This window comes from Dermochelys coriacea, chromosome 9, assembly GCF_009764565.3.
Source record: "Dermochelys coriacea isolate rDerCor1 chromosome 9, rDerCor1.pri.v4, whole genome shotgun sequence".
NCBI classification, from domain to species: Eukaryota; Metazoa; Chordata; order Testudines; family Dermochelyidae; genus Dermochelys; species Dermochelys coriacea.
Genome location: NC_050076.1, coordinates 28,918,216 through 28,940,815, shown reverse-complemented (window position 1 = coordinate 28,940,815; position 22,600 = coordinate 28,918,216). Strand labels below are relative to the sequence as shown.

Below are 22,600 nucleotides of genomic sequence, written 5' to 3'. Positions count from 1 at the left end.
CTATGAATTCAGATTTTTGTTTCTATCTTGTTAATTATTGACCCTTGGGTTCTTTAACCCTGAAGTAATCCTTTCCTTTACAGGCTTGCCCACCTGTGTCTCTAGATGTCTGTGCATTAAGAATGCAGCTTTTTATAGGGCTGAAAGCTATTTGTCACTTCAACAACCATGTAATTCTTCTGACTAAGGCAGATAGTGAAGATATTACTGAAAGAAGAAAGCCTCCAAGAAGGGTCCTGTAAGTGCTGTATTTCAGTGTTCCATTTCATGAAAGAGGCAATTTTGGCTTGTTAGGGTTGAAGGAGTGTATATGAAAGGGCGGTTGAAAATATAATTAGTCTCAGGATGAGAATAGTAATCAATAGTAATCAAGATTATGAATTTTTATTGAACTGTAACACACCAAATGAAATGGTCCTTATTCTACTGGATAGTCTTGTAAAATTGTGGAAAGGGTAGAGGAAGGCTCATAAATGTCTGTAGCCTAGTTTATAAATTACTCAAGATGCTGAAAAATTTAGTACCCTCCAAAGAGGCCGTGTGTTACGTTATGAGAAATAAATATGCTTTTTATCTTTCTTTTACCTTAAATACACATTGTAGATATATTTGTGTTTCTGCATGACAAATACATCTATTTCAGTATTCTAGTATCACAGCACAGAACAAGGCGTAGTTCTCATACAGGTTTTGGGGGCGTATATTGCCAAAGGTGAGGATGTATTCTGATGAGGACAGTGTATTTTTGTCCCAGAGAACAAAGTCTAATGCATTATTGTAGTGAGGTATAACAAAAATAGCAGCAGTCATCGAGCCAAAATATGCTCTGTTGCACGTATGAAGTCATTAGGGTTGTGCAGTATGATACACTACTTTTTATATTGCAGGGGCTCTTAATAGAGTTCTCTGCCACAGCTATCTGAGCAACACATTTATCAATCAAATTGATTCAGACATGTAACTCTGTATTTCAGCTGTATATACTGTATATTCAGTAAAAAAGAAAGGTATCTAAATTACTTCATATCATATCACATAAGAAAATGGCATAAGTACAACTATCCAAAAATAGCAAACTAAGTTGTGACCTCCCAGAATACTAGAACTTCAAAATATTAGGGACCTTGCCAATACCTGAAATGAAAAAAATAATTTTCAAGGTTTTTTTGACCCCTGTAAAAGTTACTAAAGTGGTAGAAGAGTGCTGAGTGCTGTGTGAGATGCATGTAAAATCACAGGTACAGATCCTCAGCTTATATAAATCTTTAGCTCCATTGAAGTCGGTGATGTAAATTGTACAGCTATGGATCTGTCCAGCAGTTCTTGCCCACAAGACCTTAAAGCCTATGGGCTTGTCTACACATGGAGTTATTTAGGGATAGCTATTGTACTCCCTACCTTTTATCCAAATTAACTTTCAGATGTAGACAAGATCTAAAAGATATCTATGCATGTGTGTGAGTTGTTTCTGATTCTGTTCGCTTCATGCAGATATTAGTTTAGTAAGTCAGTGATAAAGCTTTTATGTTCAGTCATATAATTTTTATATGGACAGCAATGGCTCCATTATTTTCCTTTTCTCATTTCAGTTCCAGAAAGGCTGACAGTGTCAAACTCAAGACTCCACCCGAGTCTGAACCTGGCTGGAATTTGTATATTGTGAACACTATTTCAACCATTCAGCTTTATAAAGAAATGGTATTGCTTCAATTCCTGTTTGATTGTTCGTGATAAAAGCATCATGTTGTGGATTAGATGTCTGAAATACTTTTGTTCAAGATATCCTATCATGTATTCATGCATATACATGTATTCATGAAGCATGTAATCTATCATGATTTAAAATTGCTTCTGCCAACTTTAAAACTGCTTATAAACATTCTGCCTTGTTGGCTAAAGACCTAAGTATGTATTTAATTTTGTTCTAGGTAGACTACAGTAAGACATATGAAAATGTAAGAACAGAGAGTTGCATCCATCTTCTAAGTGAGGCTCACTTGTTAGTCAGAGCAGCTCTAATGGACCCCAGTCTGACAGAATCAGAAGAGAAAGAGAAGCTCCTGGCAGCATTCAGAGAAAGTTGTGCTCACCTAGGAGACTGTTACAGCAGGTTTGTATTTTGAAAGGTGTTAATTTTTGGGTTTCCCAGGATGCCCTCCTAGGTCAATTTTAAGAATTTTGGGATCGCTTGTTTTCTTGCATTGAATATATGATCTCTGGGCTGACTGTAAAGATTTTCATCTCACTTTGGTTTCTCATTCATTAGACTTGTAGTCTTAGCTTAAGTGTGGAGTAGAATTATGTAGCAGCCTGAAACACTTTACAGATCAAGGTGAAATCCCTTTTTTTTTTTTTTTTCTGTAAGATTATTGCTGCAAATGTCCCCAATTCTTTTTTCCCCCATTGCTTTCAGATTTGACACAAAGGATTCCCATCTTGCCCTGCCTTACTACAAGATGTCTGGCTTATCCATAACTGAAGTTTTGAAGAGAACAGACTCAGTGGTAGAGGGTGGAACACAGAAATATGAAAAAGGATTTATGTTTTACTTAAATCATTCTCTTTATGAAGATTTAAATGAAGAGTTAAGCAAAGTAAGAATAGGAATTTTCTCTTTAATCTACTGCTTATTTCCTATCCAAAGAACTTGGGACACTTATAAAGGAAGCATTGCTTAAATTTTGAAATCTCCATATCTGGTTCATGATTATTCGCCTTTGCATATGAGAGGCACAAGGGGGACCCATCCTAGTTTTGCTGACCAAATATAAACAAGACGTAATTTCTGTAAACACAAAGAGATTATCAATGATATTTCCTGTTCAGGACTCTCATCAGAAGAATGTATTGTAGTTTTTGTTGTCATGATGTATAAACGTTTGCCAGAGACAGGGTTCCAACCAAGGTTGGGGATACTAACATGCTAGGAAAGTCTCGGTCCAAACTTTTTTTGCTATCCCCATCAATGTAATGAACCGAATGAAGCCACATTTCCAAATGCCACCTTTAAAGGGTGCTGAAACTCGATGCCTGCTCTTCCAGCCCTTCAGAGGAATTTTGGTTGAGTTGACAGAATGTCTCTGGGGACATGTCAGGTAGAGTTCCTTTTTTCCTACCACTGTGGGCTGTGGCTTACCAACTACAGTATGCCCCTATGTTTGAAAGCAAGTCTGTACCATTTCTACACACCAGCAGTTAGATTTTATTTATTAATTCCAATGTATATTCAGGAGGCTAAGATTATTTTAAATGGCTTTTATTTTAATAGGAATCAGCAGCCAAAGTGCTCCAAATATTCTATCTTGCTGAACCAAACCAGCTGCCCCATGTGCTCTGCAGTCCCTGCATAAAGAATGTATGTCCCTTGATGGCAATGGAGCTTTTGCAGAAAGTGGAACTGATTGTGCCAACAGTGGTATTGACGCTAACCAAAGCTGCCATGGCTCTGAAAATGGGAGATCTAGAGTCATATAAAAATGAGATGGACAGTTATACAGAGGTACAGAATGCTGCTCATGTAGTCCCCTTCCCATTTAGTACCAGATTCTCTGTTAACCCAAACCAGCTGAGTTGGGTTTGTCTCTCATGGCAGAGGGAAATCCTGCTCTTCCCCCACACGCTTAATGGTCTTTATTGGGCATCTGGGGGGATGTGGGTTGAGGGCTTATGTGTTGGGTTTGTTTAGGTTGTGCTCCAGGGAAGCTAGAATTCCCATTAATATACACATGGGCATATCATTAAACTATTACTTTAATATTAAATATTATTAAAATTAAAATATTTTAGTCACAAAACATGTAAGTGTTTCTAAATTAAAGTACAGTAAATAAATTAAATATTAGTTGGAGCATAGTAGCTTCTGCAGCCCGTGTTCCCACCCGACCTCCGTGGAGCAGAGGTTGTATAGTCCCACCTGACCCTTGGTTTGCACACCAAAAGTCCTTGGTGTTTGTGTGTGAAGAGCTGTGGGCAGGATCTCCATGTCATGGCTGTAGAGTTTCCTGTATCCAGTCCACTGCTCTCCTCTGTTCGACTGTAGTCAAGGCACTTTGTCCTTATTAAGAGAGGAGGAGAATGTGCTTTGGTGTGGTCACAGTAGGAATCCTATTTAATGGAAGGAAATGTAGTGCAGCAGGGCTTGATATCAGTCGTCGGTGGTATGGATTTACAGACACTTTGAAGGGAGGTCATTATACTCTGACTAATCACCATGGGTAAGGTTAAATGCCACAAACTAGTAGTTGTTAGGGTTGGTCAGGGCACTTAAAGATGAGTATTGCAAGAGAGATTGGACAATGTCAGGCTCTTGAGTGAGCTCATCCCTTTTGTATTTTTAAATCCGGCTTAAAAATGGCTTTGGAAGGGAAGTCAAAGTGTCTAATTTTGGGGAGAAAATAAGGCCATGGGTGCATCACAGCCTGGGTTGATGCCAGAATCATCACTAAGTACGTGCTTAGCCTTGATTTCTGAACTGCAGAGTGTGGAGGTTAGGATATGTTGAACATCAGCTATAGTGTTGTTCAGCACCACCTGCTGTCTCTTCTTCAGCAAAGCATGATCATCTCTTTCTAAGTGGATGCAAAAGTACTGATGAAGTAATATAAATGAGGAACAAGGTAGGTCCTAGAGAGTAAAGAGAGCCTCAGCCGCCAGGTTAATCTATGAAAATTTATGTTTGCTGCATAAACAGCAGCAGCTGATGAATAAAAAGTACTTTTCCTGAATCTGTCTGAGTTGCAAAGATGCCTACTCTTTGCTGACTCTCTGAAAGCCTTCTATTGCAAAGTGCAAGCCCGTTTAAGCCCCGGAAGCAAGGGGTATTACAATATATACTGCTGCAAATTAATTTTTATTATTCATGGGTAGCATTTTCAAAAGTACCCTATTGATATGGAAGCACAAGTTCCATTGAAAGCCATTTGGGTGACGTTTTCAAAAGCACCTCATGCATTGGTTTTGGTTTACAGTCAAATCTAGTTTTGTGTGTGTGTGTGTGTGTGTGTGTGTGTGTGTGTGGAGTAAAGTTCAGACTCATGGAACTGGAAGATCCCTAAGATGGAGTAAGAACAAAGGAAATAAAATCTTACAACATTAAGGGTAAATTATGGAGGACCAGTGCAAAGTCCTTGTGCCATATAAGGCACATGATGGGCCTGTAACCCCGGCACACCTTGGATGTCAGCCATGTATAAGGCAGCACTGTGGGCTACACATGGCTGAGATCCAAGATTCTACAGACCCAGTGGCCCAAGTGTCCACGCAAGTGGTGCAGAGTATCTGCAGCCATTTCTCCTGTGCATAGCTTCAAGTAGCAGCTTTGGGGAGCTGCACTACAGCCCCATGGCTTGGCCCAGTGAGAAGGAATATAGTCCACTCCCCATATCCTCCCTGCACTTCACCTACGTAAGCCAGACTGCTTGAGTAAGCCCTCAGTTTGGGAAGGATTGACTTCTTTGCCTAACTTGTAAATGGCTGTGTCTATAGATGAGACTGGCATATGGCTTTATTGGGGAACCAAGACTTCTGAGGCAGCAGAGAGAAGGACGGATTGTTCCAACCGAACTTGCTGTTTACGTGAAGGAGACGCGGCCTGGGTTGCTGGTGGCTTCAATGTTGGCTTTACATGAGAACAGTAAAGTTGAATTGGAAGAAGCAGACTCTTTCTTTGAGGTTTGTCTGTTTGTAGGGTTGTTGCATTTTTATTTATTTATTTTTTTTTTTAGCTTCTACAAAGCCCATGCCTGGTGTTAAAAACTAGAGATGACCAAAACAATCAGAGTGGTCCTCGGAGTTACAGCAGGAAAAATGTAATGAAAGCTCAGCAGCTTCTATCACCAAGCTTGACAGAAATTTTAACTGGAGTAAGAAACTGGTTTTTTTGTGAACCGCCCAGCCATTAAATTTAGCCAAAGAACTACATTAAATTCGTCTTTATGTTCTGCAACCATCAGTTCAACGAAGTACACATTGATCTTGGAGACTGGGATTTTCAAAGGCAGCTAAGGGAGGTAGGCCTCCAGGGCCTATCAAAATAAATAGGAATTGGGTAAATAACTCCCTTGGGCCCCTTCTGAAAATTGCAGCCAGAATTAATAGCATAGCATACAAATCCTTTTCTAAAGGATATCAAATCAGATGTGACGCTACATAATCTTCTATATATGTATTCAAAACCACTTTACAAATAAAGTATTAGTCCTCATAAACCTAAGGGAGGTGGGCCTATCCTTGCATTACAGATGGAAAAACTAGAACAAGTGGCTTATTCCTGGTCTCAAAAGAGACTGTGTTAAAGCAGAAATTAGAATTAAGGAGTTCCTTGCTCCACAGAACTTGACTATTCTTCATTATAAGGGGTTTCGCTCATTTTAGAGCCACATTACCTCCATCCCAGTCACACCCCCAGGCCTTTTATGATCTCACTTCTATCATTCTAAATTTTCATCATACCGTAGTCACTCATGAAATTAAAGATCTAGCTAGTGTAGTTGAGGTTAATGTAGTTGGTTTCAAGTTTAGGGGTTCAATGTAAATGCAGTAATCAAGGTTCCCAACCTGTCCGGCCAGCATTTAAAAGCCCAAGGAAAGGTTCAATGGTGATGGGGTCCCCCTTGGTGTAGTCCTCCAAACTCCTCATAGAGCCCTATGAGTAGCTCCCACTGGCAAGTGAACTAGGGAATGCTTCCTTTAAGTTAGCCCCAACTCTCTGATTAGAATGACTCTTCAAAGGGGACTTGCTTAGATTTGGATATATTTTAGATGGCTCCAGCATTTTGGCTTTTTAAACATTTTACAGTGTGACCACCATTGATAGCAGAATAAAAATTCATGAAGGAATGTGTTTCTTGCATACCAAACCTATTCATTAAGGAATCAAGAGTTTAAATATGTTGCATGCACTTCTGCATTGTGCATCACCACAGTATCGGGGATCACATGTACTAGAAATACATCAGGATTACACAAAAGCAGGAGCACACTCAACTATGACGAGTAGAGGGAAATTTAGTCTTGTCCATTGAAACTTTTTTCATTCAGACGTCTTGCTGCTGCTATTATCTTACCTTAGCACCTATGAGCCCTAGTTATGGACTGGGACCCCATTGGGGTAGGTACAAACATAGAACAAAGACGGTCCCCTGCCCCAAGGAGCTTACAATTTAAGACATGACCAACAAAAGAGTACAGGTAAACAATGAGACAATGTAATAGGCATCTTGATTTTCATTAATATTTGAATCTTCTGTGGTGCTCAGATGCTTTGTGGAAAGAATGAAGGTACTACCCCTCAGCTCTTAGTAGACTTCTGGGAAGCCCTCCTTGTAGCAGGCTCTGAGAAAGAAATACTCCAGGAGGTCTTATTCAAGCTTACTTCACAGTACATTTGGAGATTATCGAGGAAGCAGCTTCCTGATACCAAACCACTGAAAACAACAGAGGATCTGGTAATTATACACTGCATATACATTCGAACGAGACAGACAATGCATGTAAGGGAATATTCAGTCACAAAACCATCTTGCAATGCTTTAATTCTGGACAAATTGTCCTTTAAAAGTAGTGAGAATGCAAGCAGATAAACTTGCATGTTGAGTTACCAAATATTAAGTCTTGCAAAGAACTGCTGGCTTTTGATTAACAGGTCCTTAATGCTGCTGTTGTGGGGGTTTCAAATTGACAAATATGCTTGCATTTTCCACAAGACAGTTCCAGTTCCTGACATCAAGGGGCACTGACAAGAAACTAGATTACCTGTAGTTTGACACTTCAGTTTTTCAAGGATGAACTTGACCCAGAACACAGAGAATTAATACATGTAAATTACTTTAGAAGATTTAGAATTTTGAGTTCTGAAAAAATCTCATGGATTTTGATCATCTGGAGCTAAATGAGAGACCTAACTTCAGGAGAACTTGGATTTCCCAGCCCTTTTGGGTGGAAAATTGAACATAGTTTTAGATGCATTATCTGAGAAACGAGAGGGGAAAGTGCCAGCTGAACTGCTCACATAGTAATTTTAACTGGCTAATAATGGAGTAACAGAGGCATTGGGTGAACAGTTAAAGCCTAGCATTGTTTGATGGGTGGTAGGAGAGGCTTCTAACTAACAAATGTGAAATAAATCATTGGACCGCATTAGGCTTCAAGGCATACTTAATTCACCTATTCTAGTTTGAATATTTACCCAAGATAGAAACTAGCTACTTTTCTAAAATGGCACCCTTTATTCAGAAATTTCCTTCACTGGAATGGGTTTCATATGTGACCATATTGATTTGAAATTTTTTTTCTAGATAAACTCCTGTAATCATTATGGGTTAATTTTCCCTTGGGTAACCTTCATAATGTCATTGGGACCTGCATGTGATAAGTATCCTGAAGATCTTTCAAAACTACAGGTATGATGCCCTTCAGTCTCTACAACTTAGGCCCCTATTCTTGTGAACACCTAAGCATATCCTTACCTTTCAACATCAGAGTTGACCCATCAAAGTTATATGTGCACAAGGTTTTGCAGAATTGGGGGCTTGTGAATGTCTCTCTTTGTGTGTTTTTCTTAATTTGTGTAAAACTGGATTTCAGTGCTTCAGTCATGCAACCATTTAAATTGTTTTCTTAGTTAATGGGTGTTAGGTCACGTGTGTGAATAGAAATTAGTATTTGGCTTGGTGAGAGCACCTGGACTTTCTTCAAGCTCTGTAGAGAGAGGTGCCAGAATGGACAGAAGAAGCTTCTTTGGGGGATCAAAGAGTGAAGTGGGTGTAGAGGATGGAATTTTTAGTATATTTTCTCTACATTAGGGGTCCTGGACATGTGCTGGTTTCTGGAAATTCCCCTTCTTGGTGGTAAAGAGGAGACTTGAGCTTGATCCTGAGAGGTCGTGAGTGGAGCTGGTCAGAAATTCTCCAACAGAGCTTTTTTTTCAATGGAGAATGCCCTTTAGTCAAAATCAAAACATTCTGAGATGGTTTGAGGTCTGATGGAAAGCAACCAGGCTTTTATTGGAAATGTGTGAGGCTTCCTGCCAGCTTGCTATCCTGGCCCCTCAGCAGCCTGTTAGGTGGGCTGATGGGGAGCCAAAAGCTTGGTAGCAGCTAGCTCACAGCTTCACATCAGCCTGGGCTCCCAGGATTTCAGGGTCCCGGGCAGTCAGCCAGGCAGACTGCCTGTGAGGCAGGGCTTTCACAGATAATTTTGAAATGTTTGGTTTTCATTCCAGATTGGAACAAAACTAAACTGGGAAATATCAAAATCCTTTGAAAAATGGAATTACCTGTTTCTGTATAGCTCTTGCCTGAGTGCTAACATGCCTTTAGTTGTTGAATGCTGTTTCATGACTTTCAGGTAATCCCTTTGGCTAATCCGTGAACCAGCCAAGACAGGGTGTTCAGGGGTGGGATATTGCACATGTATAGCATGACAGGACAGCGTTAAGGTGCTTTAGTGGCTGGAATGAGAGAAGGTGTTGTGTGTTGCGAGAAGGATGAACATAGCATGAAATGCATCTTTCTTGATGGTGAGGGGGTTACCACCAACACACAATAGATATTTTTAAGAGGGTGTGATGATTTGGGGCTATCTCTGTACAGTTTATGAATTCTGATTGATACTGTGAAATTGTATTATGAAAATCTGCTGTGTCATGAGTGCTGTATGTATGTTGGGTCCACCATTGCTGACAGGGCCTGTAGCTCATATGCGCCAGGCAGATACAATAAGAAGATACTTAGGACTTAACGCTAGTTAGGTGCAAACATCTGGGACGGTGGGCGAGCTGTCTCCTTAGAAAACCAGTTCAGTTTAGTTTACTCCGGAAAGGAGCAGGGAAGTTGGGAATAATGGAAAGTTTCCAGGAGGAGAACAAAAAAGGTCAGGTGATCAGGAAGGGGTTAAATAAACACTAAGGAAGAAGCAGCAAGAGCCAGGAGAGAGCAAGATCACATAAGATCCCTGAGAGAGAGAGAGAGAGAGAGAGAGACCAGCTAGCATGCAACAGCCTGTGTGAGGAGGGACTCCCCACCTGCCTGCCTTCCTGGATCCAGATGATTCCCCAACGGCACAAAGAGAAGAGTAAGCTAGAAAGTGAGGGACATTTCGGTTTCAGATGTTTGTTGTTTTGAATGAGCTGTACTCTCCTGTGCTTTACATTATTAAATATAAAAGAACATAAGGGTGTTCGAATGTGCCAAGTCTATGCATTGACTGCTTCGCTACTACTGTGGCCCCTGAGAGAGTTAAACTGTAAACCAGAAGCGTCACCCATCTTTGGGTGGAATTGTGGGGGAGGGGTGTGTTGGGTCTGTGCAGGCCTAGGGTGGGTAGGCCAAGGAGCCCCATTTCCAAGAGAGGGTAACTGAGGGTCAGTGCCTATGAAATGTGCCAGAGAGGCCAAATGAGGAACCAGTTCTGCTGCCTGCTCAGGCTCTAGGACAGAGATGGGCAAACTACGGCCCACGGGCCCCTCCTGCCCAGCCCCTGAGCTCCTGGCCCACGAGGTTCGTCCCAGCCCCTCCCCTGCTGTCTCCCCTCCCGCGCAGCCTCAGCTCACTGTGCTGCCGGCGCCATGCTCTGGGCGGCGGGGCTGCGAGCTCCTGGGGCAGCACAGCTGCAGAGCCCAGCCTGACCTGGTGCTCTGTGCTGCGTGGTGACATGGCTGCAGCACCACCAGCCACCGGCACTCCAGGCAGTGCGGTCAGGGGGCAGGGAGCGGGGGGGTTCGGGATGGTGGTCAGGGGGCGGGGATGTGGATGGGGGTCAGGGCAGTCAGAGGGTGGGGAATGGGGGTTGAATGGGGGCAGGGGTCCCAGGGGGCCAGTCAGGAAGGAGGGGCGGTTGGATGGGGCGGCAGGGGGCAGTCAGGGGCAGGGATTCCGGGGGCAGTCAGGGGACAGGGAGAAGGGGTGGTTGGATGGGGCAGGGATCCCAGGGGGGCAGTCAGGAATGAGAGGAGGGGTTGGATGGGGCTCTGGGGGCGGTCAGGGGACAGGGAGCAAGGGGGGTGGATGGGGCAGTGGTCCTGTGGGGACCGTCGGAACAGGGGGGGTTGGATGAGGCAGGAGTCCCGGGGGGGGGCGCATCAAGGGACGAGAAGCAGGGGTGGGGGGTTGAGAGGGGACGGGCCATGCCTCGCTGTTTGGGGAGGCACAGCCTCCCCTAACCAGCCCTGGATACGATTTCCAAATCCCGATGTGACCCTCAGGCCAAAATTTTTGCTCCCACCCCCCCACTCGAGGAGCTTGAAACATCATGGGGATCCAGAGTAGCAAGGGTTTGTTCTAGTGGGTAGCTGCTAGGGATGGTGCTCGCTAGGATCTGTGACATAGGACCACATAATAAATTGAGTAATATCTCAGCTGTAGGGAAAAAACTAGTTTTAAATCAAGGGGGATAGGGGTGAACTGTCAATGCCAAGGCTGTGTACTTTCTTGTAAAGCAATGGCAGCTCAGGTGACTGAGTACAGGAACTACACCAGGTTTAGTGGAGGCCTTGTTTACAAGGATCAAACAATCCAGCATAAATTCTTAGGTGATTCTGGTTCTTAGGGTGGGCAGAATTTAGTTCGCATTGGGTCTAAATGAAGTAAGACGGTTTAAACCTCTTGCTAAACAGCGTGTTAATGATGAATATCGATATGATGTGAAGCTGCTGTTAAAACAATACTTCTGTCAGTCAAACTGAATTATGAAAGAGGAATGGTGCAAATGATGGGAGAGGAAATGATCAAAGAATTATGTAAATAATGGTCATGTATGCTTATAGTCTACTCAGTATTTTTGGCTTAATTGTTTAACCAAGCAATATCAGAAAGACTTAAAACTATTTCTTTTTTAATTAATTTTGTGCGCGTGTGAGCATTTTGTCTGTTTTGACATCCAAATGGCAAGTTTTCCTCTTCTCAGTCTCTTTTATGTGGTCCATCAATCGACATAGCTTCAGTTCTGCCGTTCTTGGAACCATTATCAGAAGACAGTAATGCTGGTCTCAGTGTCCATGTTCTTTGCACTACGGGAGTAGGAGAGTATGAGAAATCCATTGACAAGCTCCTAGAGAAGTGTCCTGAAGCACTCATACCATATGCCCAGCATGAGCTGAAAGATGAAAATCGGGTGAGCTTTTAAAATGCTAATCTAGTAATTTATTGTAGTCTTTCTTTCTCTTTCATAAATACCTGTTGCTTAGACATTTGCAGTGCACAAGTTTAAATGAAACAAGATAGGAGTTTCATCCTTACCCTTAAAATTCATAGATTTCGTTGACTGAGTTCAAGTCACATTCATATAAATGTCCCATTTTTGCTTTTGTGTTTTTATGATGGTAGTTCTTACTGCAGATGCTCCTGGACAAAGTTACTTAGAAATATGGATTATATATGGCATTTTATTATAGACCCTCTTTCTAAAAAACTCTTTGGGCTGAGGTTTTCCAGACTGGTTTTCCTGAAGTTGTGATATTTTATTTTATATTAAGATTGTGGAAAAAATGTTCAGATGGCTGAGTTACTTGCTAGCAGAGAGGGGAATAATGCACTGATCTGCTGTAAAAAGAGAGAGCTGAGTATATTTTGGCTTACAAGTAACTCAGAAGTAGCTGAATTTTTTCATGTGAAACTTGCCAGAATAAAAAGAAAAAAATCATTATTAATGTCTGAAAATGCCATGATTAAATATGTTCCCTGCTCCCTAATAACATCTGAACTGTATACTTATTGCCTGATATTCCCCTGTGGCCTATAATATTTGAGGAAGAGCTTGATCTCTCCAATTCTGGTCAAGGCTCCAGAAGTACTGCCATGGTTTTCTCCCACTCCCTGCCAATTAACTGCTAACATAAGACTAGCCATACTGGTAAGACTAATGGTCCATCTAGCCCAGCATAAGGTCTTCTAACAGTGTCTGGTGCCAGATGCTTCAGAGGGAACAGAAGAGGGCCATTATTAAGTGATCCATCCCCTGTTGTTCAGTCCCAGGTTCTAGCACAGAGGTTTGGGGACACCCAGAGGATAGGGTTGCATCCCTGATCATCTTGGCTAACAGCCATTGATGCGCCTATCCTCCTTGAGCTTGTCTATTCTTTTTTTTAACACAGTTATATTTTTTGGCCTTCACAACATCCCCTTTCTATGAGTTCCACAGGTTGACTGTGTTGTATGAGGAAGTACTTCCTTATGATTGTATTAAATCTGCTGCCTATTAATTTCATTGGGTGACCCGTAGTTCTTGTGTTATGTGAAAGGATAAATAATACTTTCTCTACACCATTCATGATTTTATAGATCTCGATCATATCCCTCCTTAGTCGTCTTTTCTAAGCTAAACCATCCCAGTCTTTTTAATATCTCCTCATATGGAAGCTGTTCTGTACCTCTAGTAACTTTTGTTGCCCCTCTTGGTACTTTTTCCAATTCTAATATATCCTTTTTTTGAGATGGGATAACCAGAACTGCATGCAGTATTCGAGGTGTGGGCGTAGCATGGATTTATATAGTGGCATTATGATATTTTCTGTCTTATTATCTGTCCCTTTCCTAATGTTCCTAACACTGTTAGCTTTAACTGCCACTACACAATGAACAGATGTTTTCAGAGAACTATCCACAATGACGCCAAGATCTTTCTTGAGTGATAACAGCTAATTGAGACCCCAACATTTTGTATGTATAGTTGGGTTATGTTTTCCAATGTGCATTACTTTGTACTTATCAACACTGAATTTCATCTGCCATTTTGTTGCCCAGTCCCACAGTTTTGTGAGATGCCTTTGTAACTCTTCACAGTCAGCTTTTGGACTTCACTATCTTGAGTAATTTTGTATCTGCAAACTTTGCTGTTTACCCCCTTTTCTAGATCATTTATGAATATGTTGAACAGCACTTGTCCCAGCACTTGGGGGAGTCTGCTGTTTGCCTCCCTTCACTCTGAAAAATGTTCAGTTAATAGTGGACATAACTTCTGCTGAATATATCAGCAAAGGGGGAGACACTCCAGCAAGTGGAAATGCTGGAACCCCAGTCAGTACAGTACAGCTGGGGCTCATGTGTGCTCCCTTTGGCCCTTGATCAAGAAGTGGAACAGAGAAAACCAATATCTGGGGTAATTATAGCCTTGCAATACTGCAGGCAAAGACTAATGGGAGAAGAGAAAGAGACCAGAGTTTGAAGAGAGATGGACAGTGTTTTCTTTCCTCTTCTCAGTCTTTGTAAACACAAAATTAATAGCTTTTTGCATTATTAAAATTTAAATGGTGTATTCATGCAACATGAAGATTATTCGAGGTGGAAGGGGTATGTCAAGAAACATAAAAGCATAAAGTTCTCGTAGAACACTTTTTTACCCACACTGCAAAGGGCTATAATGAGAGACTTAACTTATTTGTTAAATCCATAACCAAAATACTGCATTAACTTTTTTTTCCCCCTGCACTAATTATGTGGGTTTGTAGTTTGTTTGAAGCATATGCACAGCCTGTCAGAAACAGGCATAGTCTTATCTTCAGTGGCGCTAGAGGGTGCTATCATCACTCTAATTTTCTGGGTTAAAAAGGATCACACTGAAGTCTGAAAAAACATTGCATTTCAAAGCACTGTGCAGACTAATTAATTACTAGGCCCATCTCAACTTACACCACTGTTTTTTGTACCATCTTTGATGTTAGTTCAAAGTACTTATTAAAAATAAATTTGTGTTCACAACCTACAATTCATAGTCACCACTGACTTACTTTTCTTCCGTGGGTTTATTTTTGGACGAATTAGGCTCTGTGGTGGAACAAACTGCTTCCTGAACTTTGTAAACGAACCAGATATGTTGGGGATGACTACTCTATTCTCATCTCATCACTGAAAGGTAAAGAACTTGATTTCCAACTGAAGGCCATACACAAAAGCCTTTGAACTGCATCTAAAGTATTTGAAAGCCGTTTCCTTTAGAAACTGCTGCGGCATGGTATTTTATTATCGTTCAGTTTGGGAAGGAAGATCTTTCTCTATATATAATGTAACTCAGCAGAGACTAGCAGAGCAGTACTGTGAAATGTGCAGTAAGCTTTTGCACACATCCTTATTTTTTTAACTCGGGCTGTCGATTAAACACAGTTAGCTCACGCAATTAACTAAAATTAATTACGATTAAAAAAATTAATCATGATTAATCAGTTTGAATTACACTGTTTAAACAATAGAATACCAACTGAAATGTATTAAATATTTTTGATGTTTTTCTACATTTTCATATATATTGTATTCTGTATTGTAATTGAAATCAGTGTATATTTTTGATTACAAATATTTGCACTGTAAATATGATAAATAAAAGAAATAGTATTTTTCAATTCACCTCATACATGTACTGTAGTGCAATCTCTTTGCCATGAAAGTGCAACTTATAAATGTAGGGTTTTTTTGTTACATAACTGTACTCAAAAACAAAACAATGTAAAACTTCAGAGCCTACAAGTGCACTCAGTTCTACTTCTTGTGCAGCCAATGGCTAAAACAAACACATCTGTTTACAGTTACAGAAGATAATCTGCTGCCTTTTTGTTTACAATGTCACCAGAAAGTGAGTACAGGCGTTTGCATGGCACTTTTGTAGCTGGCATTGCAAGGTATTTATGTGCCAGGTACGCTAAACATTCATATGTCCCTTCATGCTTCAGCCATTATTCCAGAGGACATGTTTCCATGCTGATGATGCTCATTAAAAAAGTGTTAATTAAATTTTTGACTGAACTTGAAATGTATGTCCCCTGCTCTGTTTTACCCGCATTCTGCCATATATTTCATGTTATACCAGTCTCAGATGATGACCCAGAACATGTTGTTGTTCATTTTAAGAACACTTTCGCTGTAGATTTGACAAAACGCAAAGAAGGTACCAATGCAAGATTTCTAAAGATGGCTACTGCACTCCACCCAAGGTTTAAGAATCTGAAGTGCCTTCCAAAATCTGAGAGGGACGGGGTGTGGAGCATGCTTTCAGAAGTCCTAAAAGAGCAACACTCCAATGCGGAAACTACAGAACCCAAACCACCAAAAAAGAAAATCAACCTTCTGCTGGTGGCATCTGACTCAGATAATAAAAATGAACATATATCGGTCTGCATTGCTTTGGATTGTAATCAAGCAGAACCCATCATCAGCATGGACACATGTCCCCTGGAATGGTGATTGAAGCATGAAGGGACATATGAATCTTTAGCGCATCTGGCATGTAAATATCTTGCAACGCTGGCTGCAACGGTGCCATGCAAATGCCTGTTCTCACTTTCAGGTGACATTGTAAGCAAGAAGCGTGAAGCATTATCTCCTGCAAATGTAAACAAACTTGTTTGCTTGAGCAATTGGCTGAACAAGAAATAGGACTGAGTGGACTTGTAGGCGCTAAAGTTTTACTTTTTTTTTTTTTTTGAATGAAGTTATTTTTTGTACATAATTCTACATTTGTATGTTCAACTTTCATGATAAAGAGATTGCACTGCAGTACTTGTATTAGGTGAATTGAAAAATACTATTTTTTTATAGTGCAAATATTTGTAATCAAAAGTAAATATAAGGTGAGCACTGTATACTTTGTATTCTGTTTTGTAATTGAAAACAATATATTGGAAAATGTAGAAAACATCCAAAAACATTTAAATAAATAGTATTCTATTGTTTAACAGCGCGATTAATCATGATTAATTTTTTTAATCGTTTGACAGCCCTACTAATTATGCATGACAGGAATTAAAGATTATTACAGATATAAATACAGGTAAAGATATCACAGAACTATCCGTGGAAAGTAATGTGTAATTACTTATTTCCATAACCAAGCCAGGTGAAAGGAATGCTTGGTGAAATAACTGCCTGGCTTGTATAGAGAACTGTACTGGTGTGCAGAGACTCTAACAACAGTAAGGATGTCATAGCTGGACTCTTGGCTGAGGGAAGCCATGGTGTTGCTTGTGGTCACTGGGATTACACAAAAGGAAGCAGTCAAGTGTTTGTTCTGGGGGATTTGGATCCTTAGCCAAAGGAAGTGACTCTCTGAATATTTGATTTTCCTCTTTTCCTGAGACTGGAACTTTTTTTCCCTTTTCCTCTGGAAACTTGGCTGAAGAGCAGTGACCAACCATGGCAGCTGCCATGGTCCCCTTACTCACTGTTATAGAGGAAATAAATAATAGACTAGTGGTTTGACTCTTTTATAGCCAATTCAGAATGATGAGTAAAATCAGTCCTTTTTTCCATGACAAGACCTTTTACATCTGCACAATGTATGACTAGAGGAGTGTCACTACTGGGTTGCCATAGAGAGCATGGCAGCAATCGCTGTCAGAAGCATAAAAGCGGTAAACTTCTGTTGTCAGATGCTCATTGTGTGACCATTATCCTCTCATTGTAATGGATATTAATTGGCCCAGGAGAGCCTACAATCAGATAGCTTTGTCTCATGGGCTGCTCCCAAAGTACCAACTGCTGTGTTACACCATCAGCATAGCTCTATTTCAATGCTTCCTTTCAATTTTATACAGCACTGAAGGTGCTAGATGAGACCCACCTAGGATTTGGTATTGTACGTTGAGGTGATTAGTTCAGGTAGACGTTATAATGGTGTGTGTCTCAATACTTCATACATAAATAACCCTGAATTGCTACCCTCACTTCTCAAACTGTTCCCCAGTTGCCAAATGTATCTGCTGCTATTTGGGTCTTTCTCTTAAATCTACTGTAATCACAGTATTTAAATATTTTGCTGATTTAGTTACGTTAAAGATCAGCTCTATAGTGTGTTGCACTTTATACTATGTTTAAAATCATCTATATTTCTTTCCCTGTGCAGAAACTTTATCAGTTGTTGCCATGGAACTGGAACTAAGGGATTTCCTTAATGTTCTACCAGAGGATGGGACTGCAGCATTTTTCCTGCCACATCTACTTCAGTGCAGCAAAAGGAAATTGGTGACTTAAACACAATGAAAATTGTGGACTTGAAAGCACTGGAATAAATAGGCAAACCTAAATGGTGGAATTGTACATGGAGTATTGTGGGAGTCCATCTACTTGCAAACTACCTGGGTATATTGTAAAAACTGGCCTCTCTTGGTTGTAGCCTTATATTGTATAATACGAAGACAATCACCACTTAAGGTAGAGTATAAATTTTGTAAATGAAAAAATGTCACTGATACTGGCAAATCAAAAGAATCCCTGTTTATCCTATGGAACTGAATATTTTATTATTCAGCCAAATAGTTGATGAAGTTCAGACATTTCCTGAGTGAGAATGTATATTCTTAATGGAGAAAAATATAGCCAGAAGGAATATTGTACGACTTAAAGTTGCACAAAATTCTATCCCACTGTAGTGTTCATTTAAAAGGTGAAGCAGGGAATGGAAGCTGTCACTCCTGGATCCCATGTCTTCAGCTAGTTAGGCCCCAATCCACAAAATACATAAGCTCATGGGTGTCTTTAAGCATACGCATAGTCTTATTGACTTGTTCTTCTAACTGGAATTTTTGGAGACTTGTCATGGACTTATAGATATGCACATGCTTGAGTAGTTCAATTGAATTCAGGTTGGAAGAACCTGAATTAAGGGGACTGCTTGCATGCTTAGAGTTCTGCACATGGACAAGACTTTGCTGGATCAAGTCTTATTCATCAAATGTGTAGAAAGCGATTCCCAAGAGAAACAACTATCTTTCTGTAAATAAGTCACAGATGTTTTCTGCTGTTCATTTCCCCTTCTCCCATCACTATATTCAGTCTCTAATGGACAACAAGCATGTTCACCTCTGGTTCACTTCTTTCCAGCTACATTATTTTCTAGATGGACCACCAAACTAGCTGTCTTATGTCTTTGATTTTACCATGTATTTTGAAAAGGGGTTTCTCAATTACAGAGTCATTTTTTCCCCTCTGTTCTGACTCGAAATGCCTTCTTGGTCTTTCAACTGCAATACAATTGGAAAAAAAATTACTGTCATGATGATTGTATGAACAGTGATAATTAAGGTTGAGTATTTCATTTTCATTGTATTAAACCGTTTTCCAATATTCAACGGTAAGAGAAGAGTTCTTTTATAGATGTTACTAACAACTCTATTCTAAACAGCTGTGAGCTAATTGCAGTCAGACTATCACAATAAGGATCAACCATCTGAGAATCTAATTAGCTGACTAATTTCATATTGTAGTAGAGAGAGCCTGGAGCGCTGGGCCTGGTGCAAGATTTGAGGCCTAACTCAGAAGCTGTGAACCAGTCAGGCCACATATTAAAGCAGATGCTTACAAGTCCACCGTCCAGTACATGAACTTGGCAAAGTTTTTGCTAGTGTACTAGACAGAATGGCTAGGGACAGACCTGGCTGTGAAAGATACGTCTGTCAGGAGTGTGGATTTTTCACAATCTTAAGAGATGTAGCTATGATGACCTAATCCCTGGTGTAGACAATGATAGGCCAATGGAAGAATTCTTCTGTTAATCTGCCTCCCCAAAATGTGGTAGCTAGGTCAACTACGGCAACGGGAGAACCTCTCCTGTTACTGGAGTGAGTGAGTATTTATATTGAAGCACTACAGTGGTGCAGCTGTGCCACTGTAGTGTTTTAAGTGCTGGTGTACCCTTAGACTCCCAAACCGCCGTTAGGAAGTATCCTCCAGATTCTAAATTCTTAATTTAGGGCTTGTCTACATGAAACACTTCACTGCAGACACTCACTGCAGCAATGGGAGGGGCTCTCCAGTTGGCCTAGGTAATCCACCTTCCCGCGAGGCAGTATCTAAGTCGACAGAGGAATTCTTCCATCAACCTAGCCGTCTTCATAAAGGGTTAGGTCAATTTAACTACATCTGGCGGGTGTGTGGATTTTTTCCCAGTCACGTTAGCTGGGTCGACCTAACTTTTGAATGGGACCCAATCCAGTAGGTGCCCTCTGAGTATGCCTGACAGATCTGGTCCTGCTCGTGATTTCAATAGCTGAATGCCTTTCTTCCCTGGATGTGTGGATAGCTCTGGGGCTTAGGTAGGAGATAGGCACATGGATGCCTAGAGGGAGGCAGCATCGCTCATACCCAAAGGCAGAAAGTTAGGCACCCAGGGACCTTTTACCTTGGAAAAACTTAGGTGCTGAGTGAGTTTAGGCACCTTCAGTGTTGGATGGGTATTTTGTGGGTCAGAGTGGAACCAAAACTGGGAGTTAAGTACTTCTGTGGATCCCACCTCACCTGCTTCATCAATTCATTTCCAATTATGCCTAAGACACCCGTGACTCTTGAACTCTGATAAAAGCAGCTGGGACGGAACTCTATGAAATAGATTTTATGTTTTAATTCGTAGTCACACAGTGTGGTGGGTGTTCACCCACACCAGGCCCTGAAGGGGTTAAGATGGCTAGTTTGGCCAATTAATTGCCTAACCTGCACCTGGAGGAGAAGCCAGGTGAAGCTCAGCTGGACAAGAACAGCCAGGGCTTGTATAAAGCCAGGTAGCTGAAAAAAATGGGACTGCAAGGAGGAGGGCTGCAGTCTCTCTGAGGTTAGGAGAGAGGGGAGTTTGGCCCCAAGAGAAGGGCATACCTGGAGAAAGAGCCTGAGAAAGGCATTTTAGGAATCCATGGTCAATTATACAGGAGGGTTTTTTATTAATGCAAAGAGTAATTTATAGGCTAGGTATTCACAGAGCTGTTCCAAACTATGATCCATGTGTTACCAGGGTTCTTCTTGTGGGCCAAATGATGCCTTTTGGGAACCAAGTTGAGAAAGGAAGTGGTCCAGATGTTCTTTCTTAAGAAGTGTTTCATCAAGTAAAGACTTTGGAGAATCCTTGTGATGAGCTAATTCCTTCATTCTGTTCTGGCTCTTGTGATTTTATGTGTGAACTGCTCAAACATCCTTGGGAACAAAGACTGTTGCTCTGCAAAGGGGAAAAGTGTTTCTGTAAAACCTCATATCAATGCAACAAACTATTTTTTGTGTGTAAGATAAGTAACAACGATTTTTCTCAGTGCACCCATTTTCGGGAGAAGTTAAGATCCAATCCAAAACCCCACATTAAAATGCTGGGAGTTCAGACTGGATTGTATGTTTATGACTTGAGTCAATCTCCGTATCATTATGAGGGATCCATTTTACTACATAGGTGTGTAGGGTAAAATCTGTTTTACATATCTCACAGTATATTGTGTAAATCAACTTTTACTTTCTGTACAAGTCTGGTATAAGCTATACTTGTACTCTGTTTTCTAAACAAGATTTACTTACAAAAGTTAGATGCATTTTCTGGTATTCATGCTAAATCATGTATACTTTTAAATATAGATCAAGGGTTAAAGATGCTTTATTACCCAGTTTCTGGTATTTTTAATTGTGGTGTTTACTATAAACTTTTACCTCTTTATAGCACAGGAAAGTTTTTAGGAGTGTTTTTTGTTTAAAAAAAAAAAAAAGGTACTCATTTGAATTTAAAATAAGATTTAATCATTCCTCAAATATCTGCTCACAGTGTTTGTTTTAAATAGGAAAACTTGTTTTTAATGAGGGCCCGTTCTGCAACCCCTTTGTCTTTTGTGAGCAATTGCATGCGAGACAGATTTTTGTCTGAAGGATCAGATCTCAACTCTCATATCTGGGGAGGGGAGGGTGGATAGGAAAAAGCTTCACTACTATCTTCCTTTTATTATGTTGAAGGGCAGCCTTCTCCTTAACTAAAATACCCTTCCAAGCATAAGAGATTTTTCCCATTTCTTTGATATGTTCTTCTGCCCATTGTCATATCCTGTACTTACAGACCCCTCCCAGACATTCATTTTTGCTAGTTTTGGGGGTGGGAGGGTGGGGTGGGAAGGGGAATCAGGCTTTTTGTAAAACAATTATTTTAAAAGTTCTATATTCTTTAACTTCCAGGCCCAGGCTAACCTTTTCTGTAGGATTAACACTCCCTTATGAAAACATACCACTTTTAAAAAATTATTTTTATAGGGGCTTTTCAATTTTGTATAACAGCTATGGGGAAAATATTTATATAAAATGCATATGAGAGCCTGTAATACTATAGAAATGGCATTACTTAGCTGTGGCAGCATTCTGTCTCATAAGGAATAATATTTTTATTATACTTTCACTGGTGTGAGTCTGGTGTAATTTGACTGCCTGTGGTCCTAATTCTCTAAACACTTCTCCATGTGAGCAGTTCCATTGACTTCAATGGAATTATGCATGCATTTAGGTAAAGGTCATGTGCCTTGGTAATTGCAAGAATGGGGCCTTAACCCAGATTCACAAGTGTAATTGAAATGATGATCTAAAGTGTATTTTTACACTTTAGATCATAATGAGTGCCCTGTTTGTTTCAGAGTAGCAGCCGTGTTAGTCTGTATTCACAAAAAGAAAAGGAGTACTTGTGGCACCTTAGAGACTAACAAATTTATTAGAGCATAAGCTTTTGTGCATCCGATGAAGTGAGCTGTAGCTCACGAAAGCTTACGCTCTAATAATAAGCTTATGCTCTAATAAATTTGTTAGTCTCTAAGGTGCCACAAGTACTCCTTTTCTTTCTGTTTGTTTGTATTACTGTAGTAACATCTCATCTCCCTTTGATATCCATAAGAGTTAGC

General features: G+C 40.5%; 2 protein-coding genes across 3 annotated transcripts in view; one reads left to right on the top strand and one right to left on the bottom strand.

Moving 5' to 3' along the window:
- HPS3 (HPS3 biogenesis of lysosomal organelles complex 2 subunit 1) overlaps positions 1 to 21,334 on the top strand; it is a 38,143-nt gene extending 16,809 nt beyond the window's left edge. For both annotated transcript variants that reach the window (XM_038415517.2, XM_043491949.1), the window contains 11 exons: positions 84 to 238; positions 1,590 to 1,698; positions 1,929 to 2,110; positions 2,414 to 2,594; positions 3,269 to 3,499; positions 5,485 to 5,670; positions 7,257 to 7,445; positions 8,295 to 8,399; positions 11,902 to 12,108; positions 14,754 to 14,844; positions 17,824 to 21,334. In XM_038415517.2, coding sequence (XP_038271445.1) covers positions 84 to 238; positions 1,590 to 1,698; positions 1,929 to 2,110; positions 2,414 to 2,594; positions 3,269 to 3,499; positions 5,485 to 5,670; positions 7,257 to 7,445; positions 8,295 to 8,399; positions 11,902 to 12,108; positions 14,754 to 14,844; positions 17,824 to 17,951 — 1,764 coding nt within the window. In that variant the 3' untranslated portion in view covers positions 17,952 to 21,334. The remainder of the gene's footprint in view (positions 1 to 83; positions 239 to 1,589; positions 1,699 to 1,928; positions 2,111 to 2,413; positions 2,595 to 3,268; positions 3,500 to 5,484; positions 5,671 to 7,256; positions 7,446 to 8,294; positions 8,400 to 11,901; positions 12,109 to 14,753; positions 14,845 to 17,823) is intronic.
- The window catches only part of LOC119861060 (ceruloplasmin), a 34,968-nt gene continuing 32,973 nt past the window's right edge, over positions 20,606 to 22,600 (bottom strand). The window contains exon 19 of the mRNA XM_038415514.2: positions 20,606 to 20,901. Coding sequence (XP_038271442.1) covers positions 20,831 to 20,901 — 71 coding nt within the window. The 3' untranslated portion in view covers positions 20,606 to 20,830. The remainder of the gene's footprint in view (positions 20,902 to 22,600) is intronic.